The 23,143-nt window shown below is 41.6% G+C and overlaps 1 protein-coding gene across 1 annotated transcript in view; it reads right to left on the minus strand.

Moving 5' to 3' along the window:
• XRCC5 (X-ray repair cross complementing 5) overlaps nt 1-18,182 on the minus strand; it is a 38,954-nt gene extending 20,772 nt beyond the window's left edge. Inside the window, exons 1-13 of the mRNA XM_028742567.2 lie at nt 18,050-18,182; nt 16,281-16,394; nt 15,414-15,597; nt 14,158-14,206; nt 12,952-13,074; nt 10,385-10,573; nt 8,791-8,905; nt 7,552-7,690; nt 6,627-6,739; nt 5,068-5,130; nt 3,952-4,089; nt 3,029-3,119; nt 2,070-2,203 (exon numbers count right to left, since the gene is read on the minus strand). Of these exons, the coding sequence (XP_028598400.2) occupies nt 2,070-2,203; nt 3,029-3,119; nt 3,952-4,089; nt 5,068-5,130; nt 6,627-6,739; nt 7,552-7,690; nt 8,791-8,905; nt 10,385-10,573; nt 12,952-13,074; nt 14,158-14,206; nt 15,414-15,597; nt 16,281-16,394; nt 18,050-18,067 (1,470 nt within the window). The 5' untranslated portion in view covers nt 18,068-18,182. The remainder of the gene's footprint in view (nt 1-2,069; nt 2,204-3,028; nt 3,120-3,951; nt 4,090-5,067; nt 5,131-6,626; nt 6,740-7,551; nt 7,691-8,790; nt 8,906-10,384; nt 10,574-12,951; nt 13,075-14,157; nt 14,207-15,413; nt 15,598-16,280; nt 16,395-18,049) is intronic.
• Nucleotides 18,183-23,143: the final 4,961 nt, after the last annotated feature.

Raw genomic sequence — 23,143 nt, forward strand, 5'->3', positions numbered from 1 at the left:
AAAGAGGACAAGCAATTATGTTTGTCTGTCTGTTTCTCTCTCTCACACACACAAATATACATACATATAACACAGTATATGAGAGCTGGGCCATAAAGAAGGCTGATCGCAGAAGAATTGATGCTTTTGAATTATGGTGCTGGAGGAGACTCTTGAGAGTCCCATGGACTGCAAGAAGATCCATTCTTAAGGAAATCAGCCCTGAGTGCTCACTGGAAGGACAGATCGTGAAGCTGAGGCTCCAGTACTTTGGCCACCTCATGAGAAGACTCCCTGGAGAAGACCCTGATGTTGGGAAAGATGGAGGGCACAAGGAGAAGGGGACGACAGAGGACGAGATGGTTGGATAGTGTCCTCGAAACTACTAACATGAGTTTGACCAAACTGCGGGAGGCAGTGGAAGACAGGAGTGCCTGGCGTGCTCTGGTCCATGGGGTCACAAAGAGTTGGACACAACTAAACAACAACAACAACAGCAACAAACACAGTACATGGGGTTCACTTTGGTTTCTAATATGCAATATGCCTTTCATGAATGTAACATGGGATTTGTTGTGGAGCAAAGTTCAAATATTCCATGGCATGAAATTATATTGATTTAAATCCATTTTGACAAATATTGAAATAATAACAAGGCAATTTACAATAAAGATAAAAACATTTCAATAAAAACATATTCCACCACAAATACTATAGTCAGGAACTGTTAGAACTGGCATCAGAGGCCAAATAGATGTTTTTTAAACAACCAATGGAAGCACAATTACAGTCTATATTTCAAAGGGACTGTCATCCCACAAAACAGGTATCACCGCAGAGAAGGCCCTGTTCCAATTTGCCACAAGATGAACTTCTGCAGCCCCCAGTACAACTAACTTGTTGTGGACTTGTTCTCAAGATTTTAGTGAATAGGCAGGTCTGTGTTGTGGGAGGCTTTCTTTTAGTGACATTCGGTGAAAGATGGCATTCTGGGATCATATGAGATTACAAGTAATAATCTGAGGTGAAAGTGTTCATGTAGCATGAGCATACATAATGCTCACTGATGTAAGGATAATGAAATTTGGCTTTTAATAGAATAGTTTATTACTGGATGTTATGGCTTTCTGTTGGCTGCAAACCACCTTGAAAGGACCCTGTCCTGAAGCAGATTTGTTGGATTTATATGAAACTGATTTAAAATCAGCAAGAAAAATGCCAATTTACATTAGTTTTCCCACTGATAGTTCCTTATTTCCCTTATAATTTCCCCAATTTTAGATCAAAATATACTGATTTTTTTTAACTAATTCATTTTTATTCAGCAACAGAAAGGCTGCCTAAAAATATTCAAAATAAAAGCAAGCAAGCAAACACTGAAGCCCTCCTGTGTGCTACATGCTATTTTTTAAAAAAGCATACAGAGATCCGTATGGTTGGCAGAACTTTAGGATGTATAAATATTGCTATGGTAGAATTAAACCTAAATTTCCTATTTTATCAATTTCAGCCACCCAGAGCTGGATGTTAAAGCTTCTTTAACTCAGGCCTGCCTGTCAAAATACCCAGCTTCTCTGTAAGAGTTTCTCAGATATAGTCCAACACTTTCAGCAGTGAAACACCGAATTATTTTATGCTGCCCACACATTTTCCTGTGAGACTCCAGTAAATAAATGATGAGGGGCCATGTATAGGTTATTCTGCTCTGAACCAGGTGGAAGAAGCATTTGTGGGGGAAATGCTACATAATTTAAGGAGGCTGCTACATCAGTTGCTTTGCAATAGCACAAAACCACTCGAACACAGCACACTGTCCCCTGTCTACATAATTTGTAAAAACCCCAAAGACCCTAGTGGAACTGACTGAAAGCATCTTGCTCTATTTCCTACAAGGCAAGTAAGGATACAGAAATGTTCACTGTGATAACCAACGGCAAGGGGCGAGGTAGCTGTTCTCACAGGCACAGGCCTAACTTTATCACATTACAATTGCAACCAAGTTGTTTTTGCTACAGCTTAAAACAGAGAAGGAAAATATGGGGGGAAATAGGGAATGTTTTAAGGTAACGGTGATATGGTCATCCTCTTACCTGATACAATCTTTGAAATTGAGGGTTGGGGAATTTGCTGGTTTTAAATATATCCTGGCTGGTCCCTTCACTCTCATCTTCATAAACCAAACTCATGGAATCAATCAGAGAGTCAACTGCACACAACTGATCCTCTGTGCCATCAGATATAGACAAAGGAATATTCAATACATCCAGGAGATAAAGACACTGTAGCCATGTTCACTTTCCCCACTACCCCCTGCCCTCACAGTCACAAATGAGAAAATTGCTCATAACATTAGGCTGCATTTACTTTCTCCCACTGAAATCAATGGAAGCCATTTCACTTCTGAGGGGAAATGTAAGCAGATGTGATCAGGAGCACAGCCGAGGTAGGAACTTTCCTCCACAACTTCACTACTGGTAACCCCAACATCAGTATCCTCACTTGCCTTTCAAGTGCCCACATGAAATATGTCTGCAGATGAAGTCCCTTCCATTTTCTCCCACTGACTTCTAAGGGAAAATAAACACCTCACAGATTGGAGACAAGGGTGTGGGATGTTAAGCGACTGACAATTGGGTGTGGTTTGCCCAAAATGGCCTGGCAGGCCAAATCCAGAGGCCATTTGAGCCTAATTGGGCAGTACCAGGTACTTCAATGGATGAAATGGCTAATATCTCAGAAGATGAAATCAGGATTCAATATGACCGTAACAGATTGGAGAACTGTGCCAAAACTAACAAAATGAATTTCAACAAGGACAAAAGTAAAGTTCTACACAGAGGAAGGAATAAACAGGTGCACAAGTGTAGGATGGGGATCCCATGTAACGTAGCCTAACAGCATGAAATGTCCTGCATACTGCAATGAGTCTTTACACTGCAACCGTACAGACATGCACCTGGGAATAAGGAGCACTAAACTCAAAGAGGCTTATTTCTGAGTAGGTATATGTAGGATTGCTCTGTTAATAATGCCAAAGTTCAAAGCTCACCTGTCGGTGTAAACTTTTTATTATTTTTTAAGGAGGAAAACATGTATTGCCTCAGATCTTCCATATACGGTAGCTGTACATAGGCCAAACACTGTAAGGAGAGAGGGGGAATGTCAATGGGGGGGGGGGGACGTTTTCATTTCAGTTGAGTTATCATAGTATTTAACACATAGCACAAAACACATTATAGACTAGAATACATTCAATAGAAATGTTTATGAAATTATTAAAATAAAATTCAACAAAGCTGCAAATGCAGAGCATTTCTTGGAGAATGGCTTGAGGTGTCCTTATCTTTTTCTACCTGCTATAGTTCCTATGACAGAGCAGTTTCCAAATTTGGGAATCTGGTCGGTTTCTTATAGTGGTCTGTCAAGCTTGCTTCTTTTAAGATTCCAAACCACGGCCCAAACCAAGAAGTTCTGCACTTCCCATTTACTGAGCTTCACTGGGCATCCTTTATCCACATACCTCCGCTGGCTCACACCACCTCAAACAATTCCCTTTCTTCTTCTGCTTATTTTTGCCAGTCGAAAGAAGATGAAAGATAGTGTCCGCCCCCACTTTAGCCACTGCTTAACCAAAGCAATGCTTATTAAGCACTGCATTCCATATGCGCATTCACTAAAAAGTAACGTGCCAGAAATGGCATAGCCGTCTGCAGACTTAAAAAAAACATATATGTATGCAATGCAGAATTTTCTTTTATCAAAAAAATACCCAGCAGCTACATACAGATTTTACAAACCACCCCGCACCAGGTTATAGGTGCAAGCACCAAACTACTGTGCTATAGTGAGGTCTAGAAAGTTCCTATGACAATACTGTATTCTTAACTTGGTGGGATTTATGCTACCCAACCCTGCTAAGAAGACAGAACTGAATAGGGGTTAATAACTATATAACCATGGTAGGAGGAATACCTCGTATTCATTCTTAATTAACGGAAAGGCTACTCCAACTTGCGGGTGCGATCTTCTGTCATAGACATAACGCACTATGGCCACCATATCCAATTCATCCAAAGCATGAATGAGGGCAGAAAGTGCTACGGCTGCAGCCTGTCAAAAAGAGAGATGCAATTATACACAAGTATGATGAAAGCCTGGGAACCGCAACAGTCATGAAAAATCAAAGAGCTTGGTTTCAGCAGTCTGACTGAAACCTCACCTTTTTTACCTCTTCAAAAGCAGTGACAGTGCACAACATCAAGAGACATACTGAAGTAGGGCACCCTCATATATACTGCACCACCGTGTCAAAATTAAATGTGTCTATATTTAAAGTTGCAGATTTAAAAACAAACCCTCATGTGATATCACTTCTCTTAAGTTCCTAATTCTATTAAAGCTTCTATTAAAGCTGGAAGAGATTCCATTTTAAAATCTGATGAGGAGAGCAGGCTCTACGTTCAAAAGGGGTACAATATAAGTAAGTCAGTAACCTCCCTGATACTACTGAAGGAGCTTGGAGAAAGTGGCTCTAGAAGAGCTGTACATTTTCTATTTCCAGGGCCTCAAAACTGCCCTATAACATCCTAGTTCGGTCTTTGGACAAAAACTCTGTTACCCTTCAATTTTTTGTGGCAGAGGAGGAGGAGCTGAGACTCTGATTCCATTTCCTCAATGCTTCTACAATCTAGCTATGTTGCACAGTCATGCCAGAACTAGTGGAAGGGGGGGAAATGGGGGCAAAAAACTAGATTGCAACTGCACCATGATACCTACTGCTAAGAAATCAATGTAAGATCTCATCTGTATCAAGAAGATCAAAGCCCAAAAGGAACATCCAAGCCATGATCTCCCAGTGCTAGTTCTTGTGACATTCTAGCTCCATTCTCCTTGCAGATTTTTGTGTTTGTTTTCTTAAAACAGTAACGCTTAAGGAAAATAACTTGTCTGTTTTTGTGATACACCAGATTTCAACATGTTCCACATTAAAAATAAATAAACAGAAAAATGCAGCTTTTGATTCAAGGACAGCCAGTCAGAGATTTAAAGATACAGCAAAACTCCAATCAGCAGGTTGGTAAAGCTCACCTCATCATCCTTTGCTGGGAAGACTTTCAGAACCTGATATCCCATGTAACGATGTCTCTGGACCTATGAATGAATGTTTCCAAAAGTTAGCTAGCTTTGACCTGGTCCAAATGTGACTTTGAACTCTTAAAAGTCACTGTCTAAAAGACATGCAGATTCAATTCCACAGCCAAATATAGTGTTGCTGTTATATTCCAGGAGACTTTTAAAAATAGTTGCTAAAGCTTCTGCACTAGGTATCACTTTGAGCTACCTTCAAGCACACTCATCACTCTGCTCCCCACCTCATACTCTCAGTTACACGAGTTCATCTGTCAGCCTTCTTTCTTCACCCCTGTTGCTCCCATCATGCCTTCCACTACAGATGGGGGGGAAATGCAACACATTGTGCCCAGTTTCCAAAATCTTCCAAGTTACTTCTCAGTGTTAGTGACCTCTACTTTGAGGGAAGGCAGGCTTGTAAGATAAATTTTGTCTCATCTTGTTCTCCATTCTGAAGCACACCGAGGCCCTATCTGCACCACACTTTAAACACTAAAAGTCTTCCCTCAAAGAAATCTTGCCTAAAATGGTGCTGAGAGTTGTTAGGAGATTCCTATTCCTCTCACAGAGCTACAATTCCCAGGAAAGAAGGATTGCTTGCTTAAACGCTCCAGGAACTGTTGCTCTGTGAGGGGAAGAAGGGTCTCCTAACAACTTTCAGCACCCTTAACAAACAAGCTCCAAGGATCATAAATGTCTGACGTGGCATGGTACTGCTTTGTAAGGCCTTAGTGAATGGGATGTAGCTCCAAGTATGCATAAGACTACAGCTTTAATTCTACTGGCTATACAAAATTTGATACCTCCTGTTGTAGTCATCGTTTTGTGATGTTTTATGATGTTCAGATTGTCTTCCGTGGCCAGATCAGGTATGCCCGCAACCTCTGAATATGTGCAAAATAGTGCTCAGGACTGTGTGTGCAATGCAAAAAGAAGCAGCCCAAATTTAATTCATTCACCCAAATTTTCCAACAAGATAGGGTGAATTCCACAGCCTCGGCAAATTATGAAAATTAAACTGGCCATCATGGTTTCTTATTTTGCACAATTTATTCTGAACCTTTTAAACAACACGTCCCTTTTCTATTTGTCATGGAGAGGCGCAAAAAGCCACAGAGGCACTGAAGCTCCTTCCCTTGACCACTGGTATTCTTATTCAGCAATTCCTCTGGATTCTGAAATTTCACAATGCACTTTCAATCATCTTCACAGCACACACACAACCCCGATTGTGACAAAATAAAAAGAATGCTTCTCTCCCCGCCACCCACACTCAGGCATAAGAAATAAGGGAAGTGATCTCTCTCACACACACCAACATCCACTTAAAGTGAGCTGTGATGGCTGTGTTAGAAACCAGGAGCTGAAGTTCATAGCAGCTGCCCTTGCCACAAGAAGTAGTTAGCTCATTTGCAACTCATTTGTACAACCCCTTTTGCCTAGGATAAGTTTTCAAGTAATGTGAAAAGACCTACAGCAGTTGAACAATAAGCACTTCTCCAAGTTTACATCCATACCTGAGATGATCTTGTGAACCCCAAGACAGCAAAGCATTTCCCATCCGTCTTGTATTTCATCTGTTCCTCGTCTACCTTAGAGAAAGGAACTATATCGCTCCCATAGCGGAATCCTGCAGAGTGAAAGAATCAGTTCCTATGTTATTAAATGAGGGTGACTCTCACATGGGAGCCTAAATGCAGAGCAGAAGAGGATGAGAGAGCCTTGCAGGAAAATATGAGTGTGTGGGGTGGAACTGGAGAGGACCCTCCCACCTCACAAACCACCAGCAGCCAAGGGCCACATAGGGACACTGCCTGGAACCCCTGAAAGTCGAACACAGGCAGAGCTGGAAGGTAAGCCTGCTGCATGACTCCCTTCAGCCTATGAACAGAAGCAGAGATGGAGCTAGACATGGAAGGAAGGTGAGCCCACCTACCTCAAGTTTTTCCTTCAAGAGTGCATTCAAAGTGTGCATGTGTGTGTGTGTCACTCCTGTTGTCACACATCCTCCATACTCAACATACACATCAACCAAGCATCTTTTAAACTGCAAGCAGGGCTGTCCTATTTGCAGCTCAAGGGATGGGAGGGGGGTAGCTAAGGAGGACGTGCTTCCTCTAAATAGATCTCCCTACATGGTATCAGATAATTGTATGAAGCTTGTTATCTCTTGATACCCTAGAAATTCTTTTGTGTATTTAGCAAAACATGCATGCCCCCAAATCCATTTTCAGTGCTCTCCTATCTGGAATGGGTATAAAATTTAATTCCTCTGTTACCAATGTTACTTTCACTTATTCTACCTTCATCTCAATGCTTCTGCCGATAAACCAAACCCAGAGCTTGCTCACTATATGCAATTCACTAAATGGCACTTAACTTTTTTTTTTGCAAGCAAATACTTCCCCAGGAAAATCTTGGTGCTCAAAGCAGAAGTCATACCTTGAATAACATCCTCCTTCTGAACTTCTGTTTCATCATCGTCATTCAAGCAGTAAACTGTTTCTTTCTGCACATCTTCTCTTTTTAGTGTCTTGGCATCTACAACCGTCCAGGTTTTTTTCACTTTTTCCTCAGTGAACTTGACATTGAAATTATAAAGATAAGTTATTTCATGTTAACAGGCAGAACAATCCTAAGTATGGGAAGCCAACAGAACTTGTGCCATCTTGAATTAAGCTGGAGTAAATTACCCCTAGTCCGAACTCCGTTCAGGAGCAAGACTACTGACAGCTGAGTTGACCTAAGCCTGGCAGAGGAAAGCAAGCCTTTAAAATAAGAGTGAGACTGACACCACCCTTTTTGCCAGCTTGAGTTCCACTGGGTTGCCAGGTCATATGACTGAGCTGAACAGAGCTAGGATTCAGCATACACCACCAAACATCGGCAACACCCATTTTTCAGGGTTTGTGCCAGCGAAAAATCCCTGGCTAAGCTAGGACATATGACTTACACCAGCATAGCCCAACTGTGTTGGGAATCCACTAGCTAAGCTAAGAGACCCACTGGATCCTAATTTGCTCATCCCAGCAATCTTGGGTTTGGATTACTCCCTTGGGGATTAGATATCCACTGCAACAATTCAAAGGCCCCCTTTCCTTTCCCAGGCATAAGACAGCAGCCAACTTACACTGCACTAGTAAAAATATCCCTGAACACATGAAATTTATTTCACTGATCATTAATGATATGTCAATATTGACAGTTAGAAAACACTGAAAAAATGCCTGGAATTTCAAGTGCACATAATCATGGATTGACAGTCTACAATGCACTAATTTCTAGTGACTGCAGAAGGCAAACTGCAGATCTAAAAGGTTACAGTGGTCCTATATACAAGAACACTTTACCTGAAAATGTGAGAAGTTCCCCAAGAGAAATATGGAAGGAATTCATTGCTATGCAGTTTCTCCAACTGCCATCACTTGCATTTTCCAAGGGAATAGGAGTTTCAGAAACCAGACAGTGAGCTTTATGAAAAACGACCATATTCTATCTCTCTATGCTGTCAGATTTAATAATTTAATAGGCAGCTATACTAATCAGTTACTGTGCTTGAATCTGAATTTACAACTAATTAATCCCTGCTGTGTTTCCTCCCTTCTACTGGCACCAGTGTTGGCATGTGTTCAATTATGCTAATATGGTGCTAAAAATACAAAAGTGGCCGTTGTAACTTACTGCTTTGTAGGCCACAATCCTTATAGACAATTGAGAACCAATTGTGAGCTGGCAAGGCCAAGCCATAGGTCTCCGTTCAACCTTCTTAAACACTGAAAGGCGCTCCAGACTCTCTCTAAATGACAAAACACAGGGGAAAGTGATATGGTGAATCCCGTAAAACATTTTACTAACTGCCCACAGGAAAAGAATAGGTTAGTTTTAACAAAATTGTGGTCTTGAAAATGTTTTGGTTCTAGATAAGTTATCTGTGATTTTTCACATCTTCACATCATAGTAATGTATGTGTTCGATGTGCTAGCTCATACATGTTTATCACAGACACATCTTCAATTTCACCTTACATCATCTCAAGTCAGAGATTATTCCCACATCCAGAAATGTGCATGAATCCAGTTACATGTGACATTAAGGTTGATGACACTGTGGTATTTATTTTCCAGGCATTTTAACAGTTCTGCTGAATTCTTGAATCACTTGAAGCTTACTTGTTGTACCAGTATAGTTAGGATGGAATGTGGCAACAGCACTAGTCCAATATCACAAAACATATCATTGTGTTACTACTTCAGCAATGTTATATCAGCAACAGAGACGGGTATTTCAATGCTCACCAGTCACTTTCATCCCTGCCATGAAACACACATATCTGAGAGCCACAGCCAGACACAAGCACATGGATGGCACGATACAGGAGCAAGGAGTGCAATGTGTGCTATTTTTCACCCAGGTAAAATCTGTTAGGATGCGTAGCAGAGCCCTCTCTGTTATGGCACCCACAGTATGGAACTTGTTAATAAGAAAACTACTGGCTGACTACCTCCTTAGAAGTACTGCACTACCAGAAGACGTTTTCCTGTAGAAAAGCCTTTGTCAGCACTTCACAGAACCAATAATGTCACTGGATTGTGTGGTAGATCAGCTTAAAGAGCCACAGCAATGAACAATAAACTTTCACAGTTGATTTTTTTCCTGATTGCTGGTTTAACACTTATTTTATATCATTAGGCAGTAAACTGCTTTCCACGAAACTTCCCAATAATAAAAAAATCAACAAAAATAAATATTTTTAAAATGTCAAATACAATGCAGATATAGGTTTGGATACTAATGTTTGTTGTAATTACATATTGGGGAGGAAAGCGGTGAGTATAGCTTCTCATTTTGAGCATTATTTTTCCCTTGCTATTTTTGTGTGCTGCTGCTTGATGGTTTTGCTTTGAGGTTTTTACACAAATTTTTAGATTTTAAGCTATCTTTATTTTAATGTGCAGATGCCTGCAAGCAAAGAGGCACCTCCAATATTATCAGTAAATAATGAGCACTGCTCTCCTGTACACTGCTATTCCCAGTGCTATTAAGACCCAGGTTTGCTGCTGAACGTCTAGCTTGGCCTTACGAACCTAAAACAATACACTGAAGCCAAGTTCCACCATAATGAAAAGGGAAATGCTTCTATGTAAAGGAACACTGTGGTGTCAGGAGGAGAAAAAGCCCAATTTATGCAATCAAAACCTCTGTGGGCATGAAACTGGGAGGGAAATAAATACAAGCAAAGTTTCTAATAATGGAAGGAGGAGCAATTCAAGGTTACCTGAAAGTATAAATGTCCTCCAGGCCTTCTTCTTTGGCTAAGGAAAACATAAGCTTTCTCACCATCTGAAGGCCTTCTTTCTGCTGCCCAGATAGCCCCTTCCTTGGAAAAGGGTTGTGGTCCCTACTGGAATGCAAACCATTCCCCGCGTCCCCGCTTCCATCTTCGTCATCTGCTGGAAATGGCAAGCTAAGAATACAATAAAGAACAATTTCCATTCACATTCCTCATTCACCAGAACGACTACAAATCAATTCACTGACTTTTATTTTATTTTTTCCTGAAATGACAGAAATGTGAATTGAGGCTTTGCATCCTCCCTTTATTCTGATGCACATTCAATTGTCATTCTGAAACCTTAGCAAGCCAGCCCACACTGATGCTCATTTATTGCTACGCTATTAGTCACTTGTGACATGACAAGCTCTGTATAGGATCTTTTAAAGCTCAAACTTGGAGTATTCATAAATAAAGTTGACGTATTTTCCTCTGCGGAAAGAAATTGGATTAAGAATTTTGCATAATACATCTGCATGAAATTATCTTTTGATGTAATTTATATGTCAACAACTAACAGTCAAATTATACATAATGTTAAATGTATCATTTTTTTCCTTAAAATCGCAGCAGTGGAGTGTGTGGGGAGGTCAAATCAGAATTGGAGCAGTGGCAATGGGAAATGGGGATTTAACCCTTTCCCCACACATGGAAACCCCCCTTCCCCAAGCAGCTGATTACCCCAAGTGGGAACAGGCCATTGGGGCAAATAGCAGTTTCTTTCCAGAAGTGGCAGAAGGGAAAGGAATATATTTTGGGGAGTGGGGGCACTTTTCACCAAGACTGTGATGTGGTATGAAAAGGTTAACCCCTCCTCCCTCTATGTCTTGGGACAGAATTCCCCCCTTCCTAGTATGGCCATTAAGAAAAAGGAAGGAAGATGGAAGCTAAGATATGCAGTTCACATGATGTGTTTGGCTCTGAGCTTACAATAAAAGGACCTAAAGAATGGAAGCACCCATTGGAAAAGCCAAGTTTCCCTGCCCCATGCATTTCAAGTCACTTAATTCACTGAATGACCACAATGGTTTGTGACTGCCTGCTTCCTTTGGGACTTCTGCCCTTCAGATTTCATCCACGGCATCTTGCCAATTTTTGCATTTTGCGATGTGAGCTGAGTGAAAGCAGTTTTCATTCTCGTCTATTGAGCATGAAAATCTATATATTAACCTGGGAGTAAGCTTCACTGTAATCAATGACCTTACTTCTGATGAGACAGAACAATCCTATTTATGTAATTGATCATAGCATAGCAAAGATGGAGGACGGGGGGCAGAGAGATGAAACTGCATACTATTTTAGCTACCTTTGTCTATTTTGCAGCATTAATGGTATCTAAATATCATTATTGCCACTGACATATGACAGTTAAGATAATTTCTTCTTAGTATTGCTTCCTGAAAGAGCCAAATCACAACCTATAGTCTTTTTCTCAATACATTAACAGGGCAATCCTAACCATATCTGCTCAGAAGTAAGCCCCGCTGGGTTCAATGGGCCTCATTTCCAGGCACAGGCACAACAAGGAAGTTCCCAATTAGCAGTTGCTTGCTTGCATGCAGCCCTACAATTGCTAAAAATATGGGTATTCCTGCACAGAAGCAGAAAAAAGACTCCGAAATATAGCAATGGATGAGTAGAATTAAGGGCCGTGAGAATTTCAGCTATTCTCCAGGGGTCTAGAACTGCTGAACCACAGGCAAGATCCAGCCTATAAAAGCTTCTGAAATGGTCTGCCAGCCACAATGACATAAGCAACACCACAAGAAGACTCAGGTGGCACAATGGGGTCAGTGCACCTGGCTGTTAACCAGAGGGTTAGTGATTCAAGCCCCCCCAGGGACAGCTGCAGGCAGGATTCCTGCATTGTAGAGGGTTGGACTAGATGACCCTTGCGGTTCCTTCCAACTCTATGATTCTAAGCTGTCCCCAGTCATTCTATACAAGCGCTGGGCTGCGGGGAGAGATGCAATGGGGATGAAATCCCCATGGCCCACCTTGCTCTTCAGAATGAAGAGAAGTTCTGCCTAGTGGAGAGCAATTGTGGGAATGAAAATTACCTTTCCCAGCACTCCTCAGCTGATGTGCATGCATCAGCTAAGGAGCAGTGAGTAAGTATGTGCACCTATGATTGTGGACATGGGGGGGGGGTCTCACTCCACCCACTTTGGGGTCTGGTTCTGCCCACTCTTGAGTTGAGGCCCCCCAACAGTTGGCATCTATCAGTAGAGGAATGTATACAACCCAGAGCTTTTGTGCTATTTGCAGAATAAGATATCCCAAATAAGGGCAAAATATGCTTTATTTGCATAATTTATGCAGCTTGCAGAATTCAACTATTCTGGATGCAGACTTGTTAAGTTTTGTGTTTGAACGCACAGCCCTGCTTATACAAATTTTTAGTGCCTTTTTGAGAAAGGTGCTACAGAGTTAGAGTTAGAGAAATGACATTCCCTTTCTCAGAAAAGGACAGAGTTGAAATAATATTTCAAAGTTCTCTTCTCACTCACAAAAACTGAAGCGAAATACCAGTATTCTTCATGTTAGCAATGATAACATCCAGTTGATCCTCACTGAAGGGACTACTGAGGTCTGTAAAAACTTCAATGTGCCGTTTGTCATATTTTTTCCCACTAAAAGAGAAGGCAAAAATAAAAGAGTTTCAAAAGCACAGGTATGTTGACAGCTGCAATATTTTGACTGCTTCTTTACAAAGAGCAATTTATACTTCTAGTAAGGCCACATATGATTAATATGAATCCACAGCATGTCATGTATTTCCTGTGTTTGGCCATCACAATATACCATATTTTAGAGGGATGTGATTGGACCTAGGGTAATGCCTAGGTAAGCTGACATGTTTAACCTTAACCAAAGTATAAGGTTCGAATGAAATGCTAAACTTTATTATTCTTGCTATCCACCTTGAACTGTCAGGAAAGGCAGGATATAAAATTGTTAGATCAATACAAACAAACAAACAAACAAACAAATAAATAGCACTGCCATTTTAATTATTTCCCCCCTTTACTACTCATTGGAGGAAGCATCTCCTCTCATAATATACTGAGTAAAATTAACCAAGTGCTATATTTCACTTGGTACCAGTCATGGAAACTACTCCAGTGTCAGGTGAGCTCTGATTTTCCAACACTTAAATCAATGAAAACCTGCAATTTTTACATTAGCGTAGACCTGATTCTTAGCACTGTGCTGCAGAACAAGTGCCCAATTAACCTGAAAGCAAACTTCAAAAATGGGCTATGAAAGACTTATGTGGCTAAAGTTCAGCAGTGAAAACAAATGAACAAACAGAGCAGAGTAGCAAGGTAAACCCAATACTTTTCATTTTCAGCTTGTTATATACCTCAAGAGTAAAGGTCATTTTGTTCTTCAAAGAACTTCCAGTTCTTTATCTCAGTGAGAATTTGGGTCCACAAAAGCTGGTTGAGAGGTACTAACACTTCCTTTACAAAATTAAACTAAAAATGTCCTGAAGGCTATCCCAAAATAGCCCTATTTACTAAGCTGTCTAATAATACACACAGAAGATTTTGAGCTCTCTTGTGGTAATCAGTCAGAATCTTTCAGTATTTATTATCTCAGAAACACTCCTTCCATAGTAAGATAATGTCCCAACACTAAAATGGAGTCAGATCCATTTTCAAAACTGTGTTTCAGAATCCTTAAGGGCAGTTGTGGGCCGATATACTTACATTGTTTCCTTTTGGAGCAAGTCCATGCAAACAACTAGAGCATCAAGAACTAAGCACATTAAGAAAAGACACTTTAATCTTTAAAAAACCCACAATTTGATACACGCTGGCCAGGATACAGTCATTACTGTGCAGCCCTAGTCACAGTAATATTTCACATTTAACGCACTTGAAGTGTTCAAAGCATTTAACATATCTCAATAACAGCCCTGTAGGGCAGTGTTTCCCAACCTTATTCCAACTGTAACCCCCTTCTGATCTAGTTTCCTTTCTGTGGCGCCCCCCAAGGGCATAGCCAGGGGGGCAGCTGCCATCCAATAAGTAAAAATCAATACAAATCAGAGGTTCTGCCCCCCCCAACAAAAATCCTGGCTACGCCCATGCCCATGTTCTATTTAAACAGAATCTGTTTTATTTATAATTTTTATAATGCAGTCCAAAAGGTGCACAGGGATATATATATGTATATATGGGAGAATTTTAAAAAGTGCAGCTTTCTTCTGAGTAGACACTTAGTTATTTACTAGATGCAAGGCAGCAACACTAGACGACCCCACTCAGCTAGGCACTGGGATGGATTTCACCCAGACATTGCAGAGTCAGGCCAACACTGCCAACAGGCCCTATGTCCCTTGGCACTTAAATCAGGGGTGGGAAACACAGCATTGGTCCTGCTTTGGCCTGTGAAGCCATTTCCCCCAACTCATGCCCCTCTGCTCCACACCTGAAGTCACATGTGAGGCAGGTAAAGACATGACTGGATTTGTTTCGCGAGTTTCCGCTGGGAATCTTGATCATGCCACCAATCCCTCCATGCAGCAGGTTCAAGTCACTGGCAGGATTAAAGTCACTGATGGGTCGTGAGTTTAACACTGCTGGGTGGGCTGCACAATTGAGCACCCCTGTAGAAAAAAGCTTTGCCAATAATGAAGTTGGCAAAGCGGCATGCACCCCACACTCAGCGGGATGTCGGGTGCTTGGGAAGTGCCGTGCAAGAGACTTTGGCAGGTGGGAGGGATAAACCACCTGTCAATCATCTGACATCATAATAATACCATGTCCTGCCCATCTGTCAATGGTGTTCTGTCAGGGTGAGACAAATAACAACCTGGCCCACCGAGCCAAATAGGTTTGTCTTAAATAATAAGGGCTCTAGGAGTTAATGTGGCAATTCCAGACACAGTTAAAATATAAACTCCCAATCTTCCATGCAACTGTAATCTGGTGAAAAGATTTTCAACATTCATAAAGGATACTGTCCCCGTGTTCAGAGCCCGGCTGAACCATATTTTGTATGTCTTCCAGCAAATCAAAATCCGGCATCATCAGGTGTCTCTGCACAGTGATATGCTGATATTGGTCCCCGCTGGCAAGGCTATTTGCAGTGTCCTCTGTGCCAAATAAAACCAAGGCGATTTCATCTTTACTCTCAGCAAACACCTGCAGATGGTAAAAGATGCCAGTGTAGATACAAAGCGTTCAGTATAAACTTTGCTACTCAGCTTCGGATTACTATCGATTCATTTTACCTGCATCATATATGAAACATATTTAAATGACATTTTAGGTTCTGTGGTCAGCTACCAAACTGTTATGGGAACTACAGTTCAATATCTGGAAAAAATTCCTGAGGCTAGAAAATACAGTTACAGAACTTTGCCCCCCCCCCCCAACAGAAGAGGCAGTTTTAAGACAAGCTGAAAACTGAAATAATGGTAGGAAAAATCAATGTACCAAAAGGACTGGTGGAACAGAATGCATTATCAAAGAAGTGGAGTAGACATTCTGTGTTTCTGTTACACCTATGTAACTTCAAGGAAAGAAGTATGAAGCTGAGGGGAAACATGGTGTGCAACAAATTGTAAACCACAGGCAGGGGCAACAGCCTCAACGCCTGTCTTCTATCCCATCGGAGTTCTTTTTTCCCTATTCATTTCTGCCTTATTTCCCCTGGTTTATAAAGTTAACAAAACACTGCAGGCCTGTTTTACGTTTTACTTCTTCCCTTTCACATGAAGTGAAATTTAGCCCTGTTCTGATGTCATCATGCTGTGAGTTTTCTGAGGCAGCTTCATCTTTATCATAACTTCTACTGTTCATCCCACCCCTCTGAGCTCTTTTACCTGTCGCTGCACAAACATTGTCATCACTTTTTTGGCTTGTTCAAAAGGAGAGTCTTCTCCAGGACCAGAATTGCTCATGGAAAAGCCGACATCCATACACAGGACCACTGCTGCCTTCAGAAAGGAAAAGTACAAGCTGAACTAGAATATGGCTAGGCGAAATCATACAAGCACCTATTTCTTGAGCTGTAACATTCTACACCTACATGCTACTGCAAAGGAAACTATGGAACCAATACAGCTTTCAGGCTGGGAGTATGCCCAGCTCGGTTTAATGAATTTTACTACTTTACTCAGAAGTAGGCATACACAGAATTGTTTTCAAAATTTCTACCTGTCTTGTCAAAAACACTGTAGAAAAATAAACCACAATACACACTCCTAACAGGATTGGGGGGAAAGTCCGATTAGCTTTGTAAAATTGCTTTTACAATAGAAATAATGTGTTTAATGCAGTAAGGGTAAATATGGAGGGCTTATATAGAAAAAAACCCATATTTTTTTCTTTATTCGGTTTATTCAATCTATGCATTTTGGGTCGGAGGGCTCTCCTGAGCAGAAAATGCTTGCTCTGCCTGTACCACTGAAGCTTTACAATCACTCAGCTGAGCAATACTGTTGGATCCAACCCAATATTTACAACCCACCTTTACTCAAACTTTAGGAATCCATTTTTAAAAAAATCAGGTCCCCCCATGTCCTAAACTTCTCAAATATATTTGTTCATGTCTTGGATGCTGGAGTCACAGAACTGGAAGAACTGTTTGTTTTTTCTAATTTAATAGTTTAGTTTTTTTTAAACTGCATGTTTACTGTTTTTATATTGTGTTTATACAAGCTTTGCTACATAGAAATCTGCTTTATGGTGGCTTTCCCCTCGAAAAGTGGGATATTTGTACCTAAATAACTACATAATAATGTTATTATAGAATTAAGAGGTTGCGTCCAACTAACATGTATGAGTAGTTCAAGGACTTTTGCCTGTGCAATAAGACTTTCCATCCCCACACAACCCCTTTTATCTGCTCTGAAGAATTGGGGGAGTGAGTGGGCATTGCGCACTACTTTACTGTTTGATCCCAACAGATAAGTTTCTGATATGTGAACAAGGTCTGTGTGTGTCTAAGTACCACTGTGTGTATAATCACTCCCTTGATTAATCTGGAATACAAGGCATCACTTGGTTCTAAATGCAAGTGTAGATTAGGTTGCAATCCTACATACACTTACATGCGAGTAAATCCCATTGAACTCAATGGGTCTTACTTCTGATAAGCTATGCACAGTACTGTACTGTAATAAATAAATAAATAAATAAGTAATATTGTGTCGCGATCCGCTTCGTGCAGACTTATCTGCCCCTGAAAAGCAGGATGCAGTTCTGATTCTATATATGTAGCATTTCGGAGTGGGGGGTCGTGATAATCTCATCATAGGTAACCCCCCCCCAAAAAAAAACCCCACACACACACCTCACTAAGGATTAGAAGCCCCACTTTCAACTAGAATAATAATAATGATACATTCTTAAGCGAGGGAGGGAGGGAGGGAAGAGACTCCAATCGCTAAGCATCTTGAACGGAAGTCCAATGCTAGGGGATGAGCCCGTGTGAAGCAGCCGAGACAGGCGGGGAAAGTTCCCTTCAGGCCCTGCAGCCTCCCATTAGCCCTGTCAGGGCGACGCGCGTCTCTTCCTGAGGGAAAGAGCCTGCAGCGGACCAGCATAGCCGGCGGGGTCCGTCTCTCACGCCCCATCACCCGCGCGTTACCTTCGCCCCCCGCGACATCGTGCCAGAAGCGGCTCCAGCTCCGTTTTCCGCGCCTCCGCCGCCTCTTCCTTCCGGAGTCTCTCGCCTAGTATCCGGCCAAGTGGGTCTGGGCGCGGCCGTGGGAACGAGCCCCACAGCGGCCCCTCGTGGTCCAAGCCGAGATGGAGGAGGAAGGATGGAGGGCCGCAGGAATTGCGGCTACAAGGAGGAGAGGGTTGTGTTGGCGGCACAAAAGAGGATGCTCAGGCTGCAGTTCTAATGCACGCTCCCTGCAATGATTTAACAGTGCCGGATTTACGTATAAGCTAAACAAGCTATAGCTTAGGGCCCCACTCTCTTGGGGGCCCCCAAAAAATTTTAAGAAGGGAAAAACTGGATGTACATTTCCAAAATATAAGATAAACAACAAATAAAATAAAACCTGCATACAGCAACAGTGCTTTCTGTTGTGTAGGCTCCTATGATGTAAGTACTGGGCCCTGCCTGCTAGCCTACTCCCTAAAATATCACTGGTTTGCTCATTTCTGTATATAAGGTGCCTACATTCTGCTATTTATAATTATTAGTAGTTTGCATCGTATATTTGCACCTATTATTATTTCATGTTATAATCTAGTCTCTAGAAACTTGCTATGAGTCTTTGGAAATTGTGTTTCTAAAGGAACTTTTGTTATTGCCAAATGCCAATGTGTTTGCATTATTAAGTTTGTTATGAATAAAAAATCATTTGAAGTTAGAGCTTAATAATTATTTCACTATTAATATACTTAATTGTATTTCACTTCAACAAGTACTTTGATAAAATACATATTTTGTTATGTGCAAATAGCTTTTGATACCTATTAGGTCCATAAATTACTATATAGGATATATTCAACACACAAAAACAGCTACAATTTGTTGTTGACAAAGAACAGCTGGACATTACCTTCAGTAGCTTAGGGCCTCATCAAACCTAAATCCGGCCCTAATTCTTCAACATCAATTTCATTGGACTGGTCGTGTTGTGCGGATGCCTGATTAGCATCTCCCAAAGCAACTACTCTATTCCCAACTTATGAATAGAAAGCGTAATACTGCTGGTCAACAAAAGAGGTTTAAAGGTTTAAAGACTCTCTCAAGGCAAATCTTTTTAAAAATGTAGTATAAACACAGACAACTGGGAAACACTGGCCTGCAAGCTCTCCAATTGGAGAACAGCCTTTACCAAGGGGTCATGGGTTTTGAAGATGCTCAAACTCAGGATGAAAGGGAGAAACGCGCTAAGAGGAAGGCACGCTTGGCAAACCCTCACCATGATCAGCTCCCACCCGGAAACCTATGTCCCCAATGGGGAAAGACGTGTGACTCCAAAATTGGCCTCCACAGTCACAGACTCACAGTGAAAACCGTGTTCATGGAAGACAATCTTACTTGGCTATGAGTGATTCAGTGGCGTAGCGTGGGGGGTGCAGGGGGGGCCGGCCGCACCGGGCGCAACATCTGAGGGTTAGGGTTAGGGGGCGCAAATCCACGGGTTAGGGGGTGCAAATTACTTGCCTTGCCCCGGGTGCTGACAACCCACGCTATGCCACTGGAGTGATTACCAAAGATGAAGACAAGAAGGAGAGAGGAAGGAGTAAAAAGATGTGTTGACACAAAAGAGGATGTTCATGCTGCAGTTCTAATGAACACTTCCTGGGAGTGAGTCTCCTGGAAGCCAACAGCTCTCTCTTCAGAGCAGACACGTATAGGGTTGCACGGTTCATATCATAAGCCTAAAAGAGGGCAATGAAGATTGGGTGTGTGTAAAGAAATGCCACCTTTTAAAAAGGAGAATCTTTTCACCCCACTGCACAGCAGTAAGTTCAAGCTTCCCACCACGTGGATCCTTAAGGATGCAGTCTTGTACTCCCACTTACCTGAGGGCGAGGCGAGGCTCCGTGAGGCTTCTTAGTAGACATGTGTAGGAGTACAATAACCAATCTCAAAGCGTATGGGAGAATGGGATGCTGAGAAGTGCACAGAGAGAAGAAATGTCGTGGTGCATCTGCAGTAGGACAACTGGATGCCTTCACCTACCCCAGCTACAACAAAACATGTCTCTCCTGTATCGGTCTCTGCAGCTGTTACTCAACAATTTGACTTCACCCCCAAAGTCACACTCCTCCATCAGCTCCCGAGATGGATAGGTGCCAACCATTTGTTTTAAAACTACTGGTTTTACTTAGATTTTATGTCCATTTGTTTTTAAAGATTTTATCAGTATCTTTTATGAATATTTTGTATTGTTTTTATGTAAGCCACTTAGAGGTTTGGGTTGATTAAGTGGAATGTAACTTTTGTTAAAATATGGGAGTTCATTTGGAAACACTGAGGTATTGTTCACCGACTTTTTAAAAAACTAAATGTCTGTGTACAGTATCTGCTAGATTAAATTGCAGTTTCCTTTTGCAGAGTATGGCATCCTGTCAAATATATGCAATTTTAAAGGAGGGAGGAAATCTGATAACCCAAGAGGGACTCTTATTCATTTCCCATCATTCCTTAAAGAAGATGCCCTTGGTATCCTAAACGAAGTTGAACAAGTTCCACCCTGGGCTGAAGCAGTGATTCAGGCAAAACTGCCCAAGGCTAAACTTAATTTGGCCACTTTACAAGAGAACAAAAAGAATAGGCCTCCAGTTGCATCCGAAGAAAGGGCACATTATCTCAAACAGCCGCAGCTGTAATGCTGCAGGAGACTGTGGTCCAGATCAGTGTGAATGGATTCTGTGTACAGTTAAATAGACCACTTTCCATTTTCTCCATGATGGGATCCTTGTGTAGGCTGTCTGAAGTTCAAATGGAAAATACACAAAGCAGCAGGTGATGTGAACAATTTTGGAAAAGTCCCTCTCCATTTGCTATGTTTTTGGAACAACCAGACTCTTAAGGAATAGGAGTGGGTGGTGGGTGGGGGAAAGCTTCAATCATTTTGCAAGAAATTGGCAGGTGGTCTATACAGAGGTTTCCAAAACACCTGGGGTTTTGAAAAAGTATCTGTTGAAATATGGTTTTTAAAGGTCTTACACCCCAGCATGAGATAGATCTTCTGGCTACAGAATTGCCTTATCTGTAGCAGCTTTCCTTAAACACTTATTATGCACTGTACTCTACGCTACCACCTGCAGCTCGCCATGACTGTCTAGCAGTTATTGATGATTCCCTGCAGAGGTGCATGTAAGTGCACAATTTACTTCCTCTATTTGAGCACACATACCTGGAGAAGAATCCCCTGCCTACCCATTTCATGAATGTGTATAAATAAACCATGTGCCCATGGTCTGAAATTGAAACAGAACTTCTATACAGGTGGTTAATGTTTCTGTTCACCCTGTGGAATAAACTGCATGTTTAGTTCTGCATCAGTATGGTTTTCAAAATGGTAGTTGGGGAAGTTTACATATTACCAGAGTTTAGGCAACCCTTTGCCTTATGCACACTACAAAATGCTAATCCATTTCTACAACCTTCTTGTTAAACTATTTAAAAATCCACCCACAATATTTTGTTTAACCAGCCTGCCCGTTTGCACGAATCCGGGTGCTACAAGGCAACTTGCCCCCAAATAATTCTTGCTTACCTTAGGCCATGATCTAACTGCGTATCTGCACGCATTTCAGAAAATCCATCAGCAGCTAATTAGATTTTAGAACACAATAACTGATTCAAATATTTTAATCAGATTAAAACTTTCTAAAAATGAAGCAGGCAAACTCTCAGGAATAACTGCTTCTGTTTGCAAAAGACTGAGATCCGTCTGGCGTGTTACAATTTGGATTGTTGCTGCAGTGCAACAGACACCTAGAATACAGCAGATACCAAATAAAGAGTAATGCCACAAACATTTACTCATTGTGCTACCATTACCACAATGTGCTGTGTGGTAAACTGGCCATCTGTTTTGTCATGTTTTGAGGCGAGGATATATAATTTACTTATTAAATCTATTTGCCACCCTTCATCAGAGGATCACAGGGCAGTTTATAAAGACAGAAACGCAAACAATTCATGGGAAACACTTCCCCACGGTAAGAAATGTTTTGACAGTGAAGCAGACTCATGGGTGGTGAGTTTGGGACATGGGCATCTACAGGCATCTTTTGGGAAGGGGAGACAAAGCAAAATACTGGAAGTGGGAAGCAGGCTAGTTTCCCACAAAGAAATGAAAGCAGTGTCCATGTGTTTTGCCACATTATCTCAGGTTCTACAAATGCTAGAAACATAGGGTGGTATTCAATTAACTCATAGGTAGGCAAACTAAGGCCCAATCACCTTCTCAATCTGGCCCGCAGACGGTCCGGGAATCAGCGTGTTTTTACATGAGTAGAATGTGTCCTTTTATTTACAATGCATCTCTGGGTTATTTGTGGGCCATAGGAATTCGTTCATTTTTCCCCCTTCAAAATATAGTCCGCCCCCCCTAAGGTCTGAGGGCCAGTGGACCAACCCCAGCTGAAAAAGTTTGCTGACCTCTGAACTGACTCCTCATGCATGTGAAATTATGTCCGTTTTTGTAATGGGACTTCCCTCCACGCTCTCATGGAAGCAGATCTGCTCAAATGCGCCAGCCACACTGCACACCGCAGCTACATAGCACCCTTCCGCAAACAGCCAGTGTCAACATTAGTGTGGTATCGAGCAAACCTGAATTATTACTTAAGTTTACTGATTACAGAATTGACTAGGTATCTGAAGAAGTGTGCATGCACACGAAAGCTCATGCCAAGAACTAACTTAGTTGGTCTTTAAGGTGCTACTGGAAGGAATTTTTTTGTTTTGACTATGGCAGACCAACACGGCTACCTATCTGTAACTAGAATTGACTATGGATGCCACTAGATTCTCATTCACACACAGAAATTTGTACGTACCTGGCAGGCATCACCGACACATGCTTCCTGATTGGGCCCAGTATCTTGGGGTGGCTAATCTAACCTGTGGTCTTCCAGATGTTGTTGGACTCCAACTCCCATCAGCCCTAGTCAGCATTCCCAGTGGTGAGGGATGTTGAGAGTTGTAGTCAACCAACGCCTGGAGGTTCGTAGGTGCTTTTCCTTAATTGATATGATG

This window comes from Podarcis muralis, chromosome 1 (assembly GCF_964188315.1).
Source record: "Podarcis muralis chromosome 1, rPodMur119.hap1.1, whole genome shotgun sequence".
Classification (NCBI taxonomy): Eukaryota; Metazoa; Chordata; class Lepidosauria; order Squamata; family Lacertidae; genus Podarcis; species Podarcis muralis.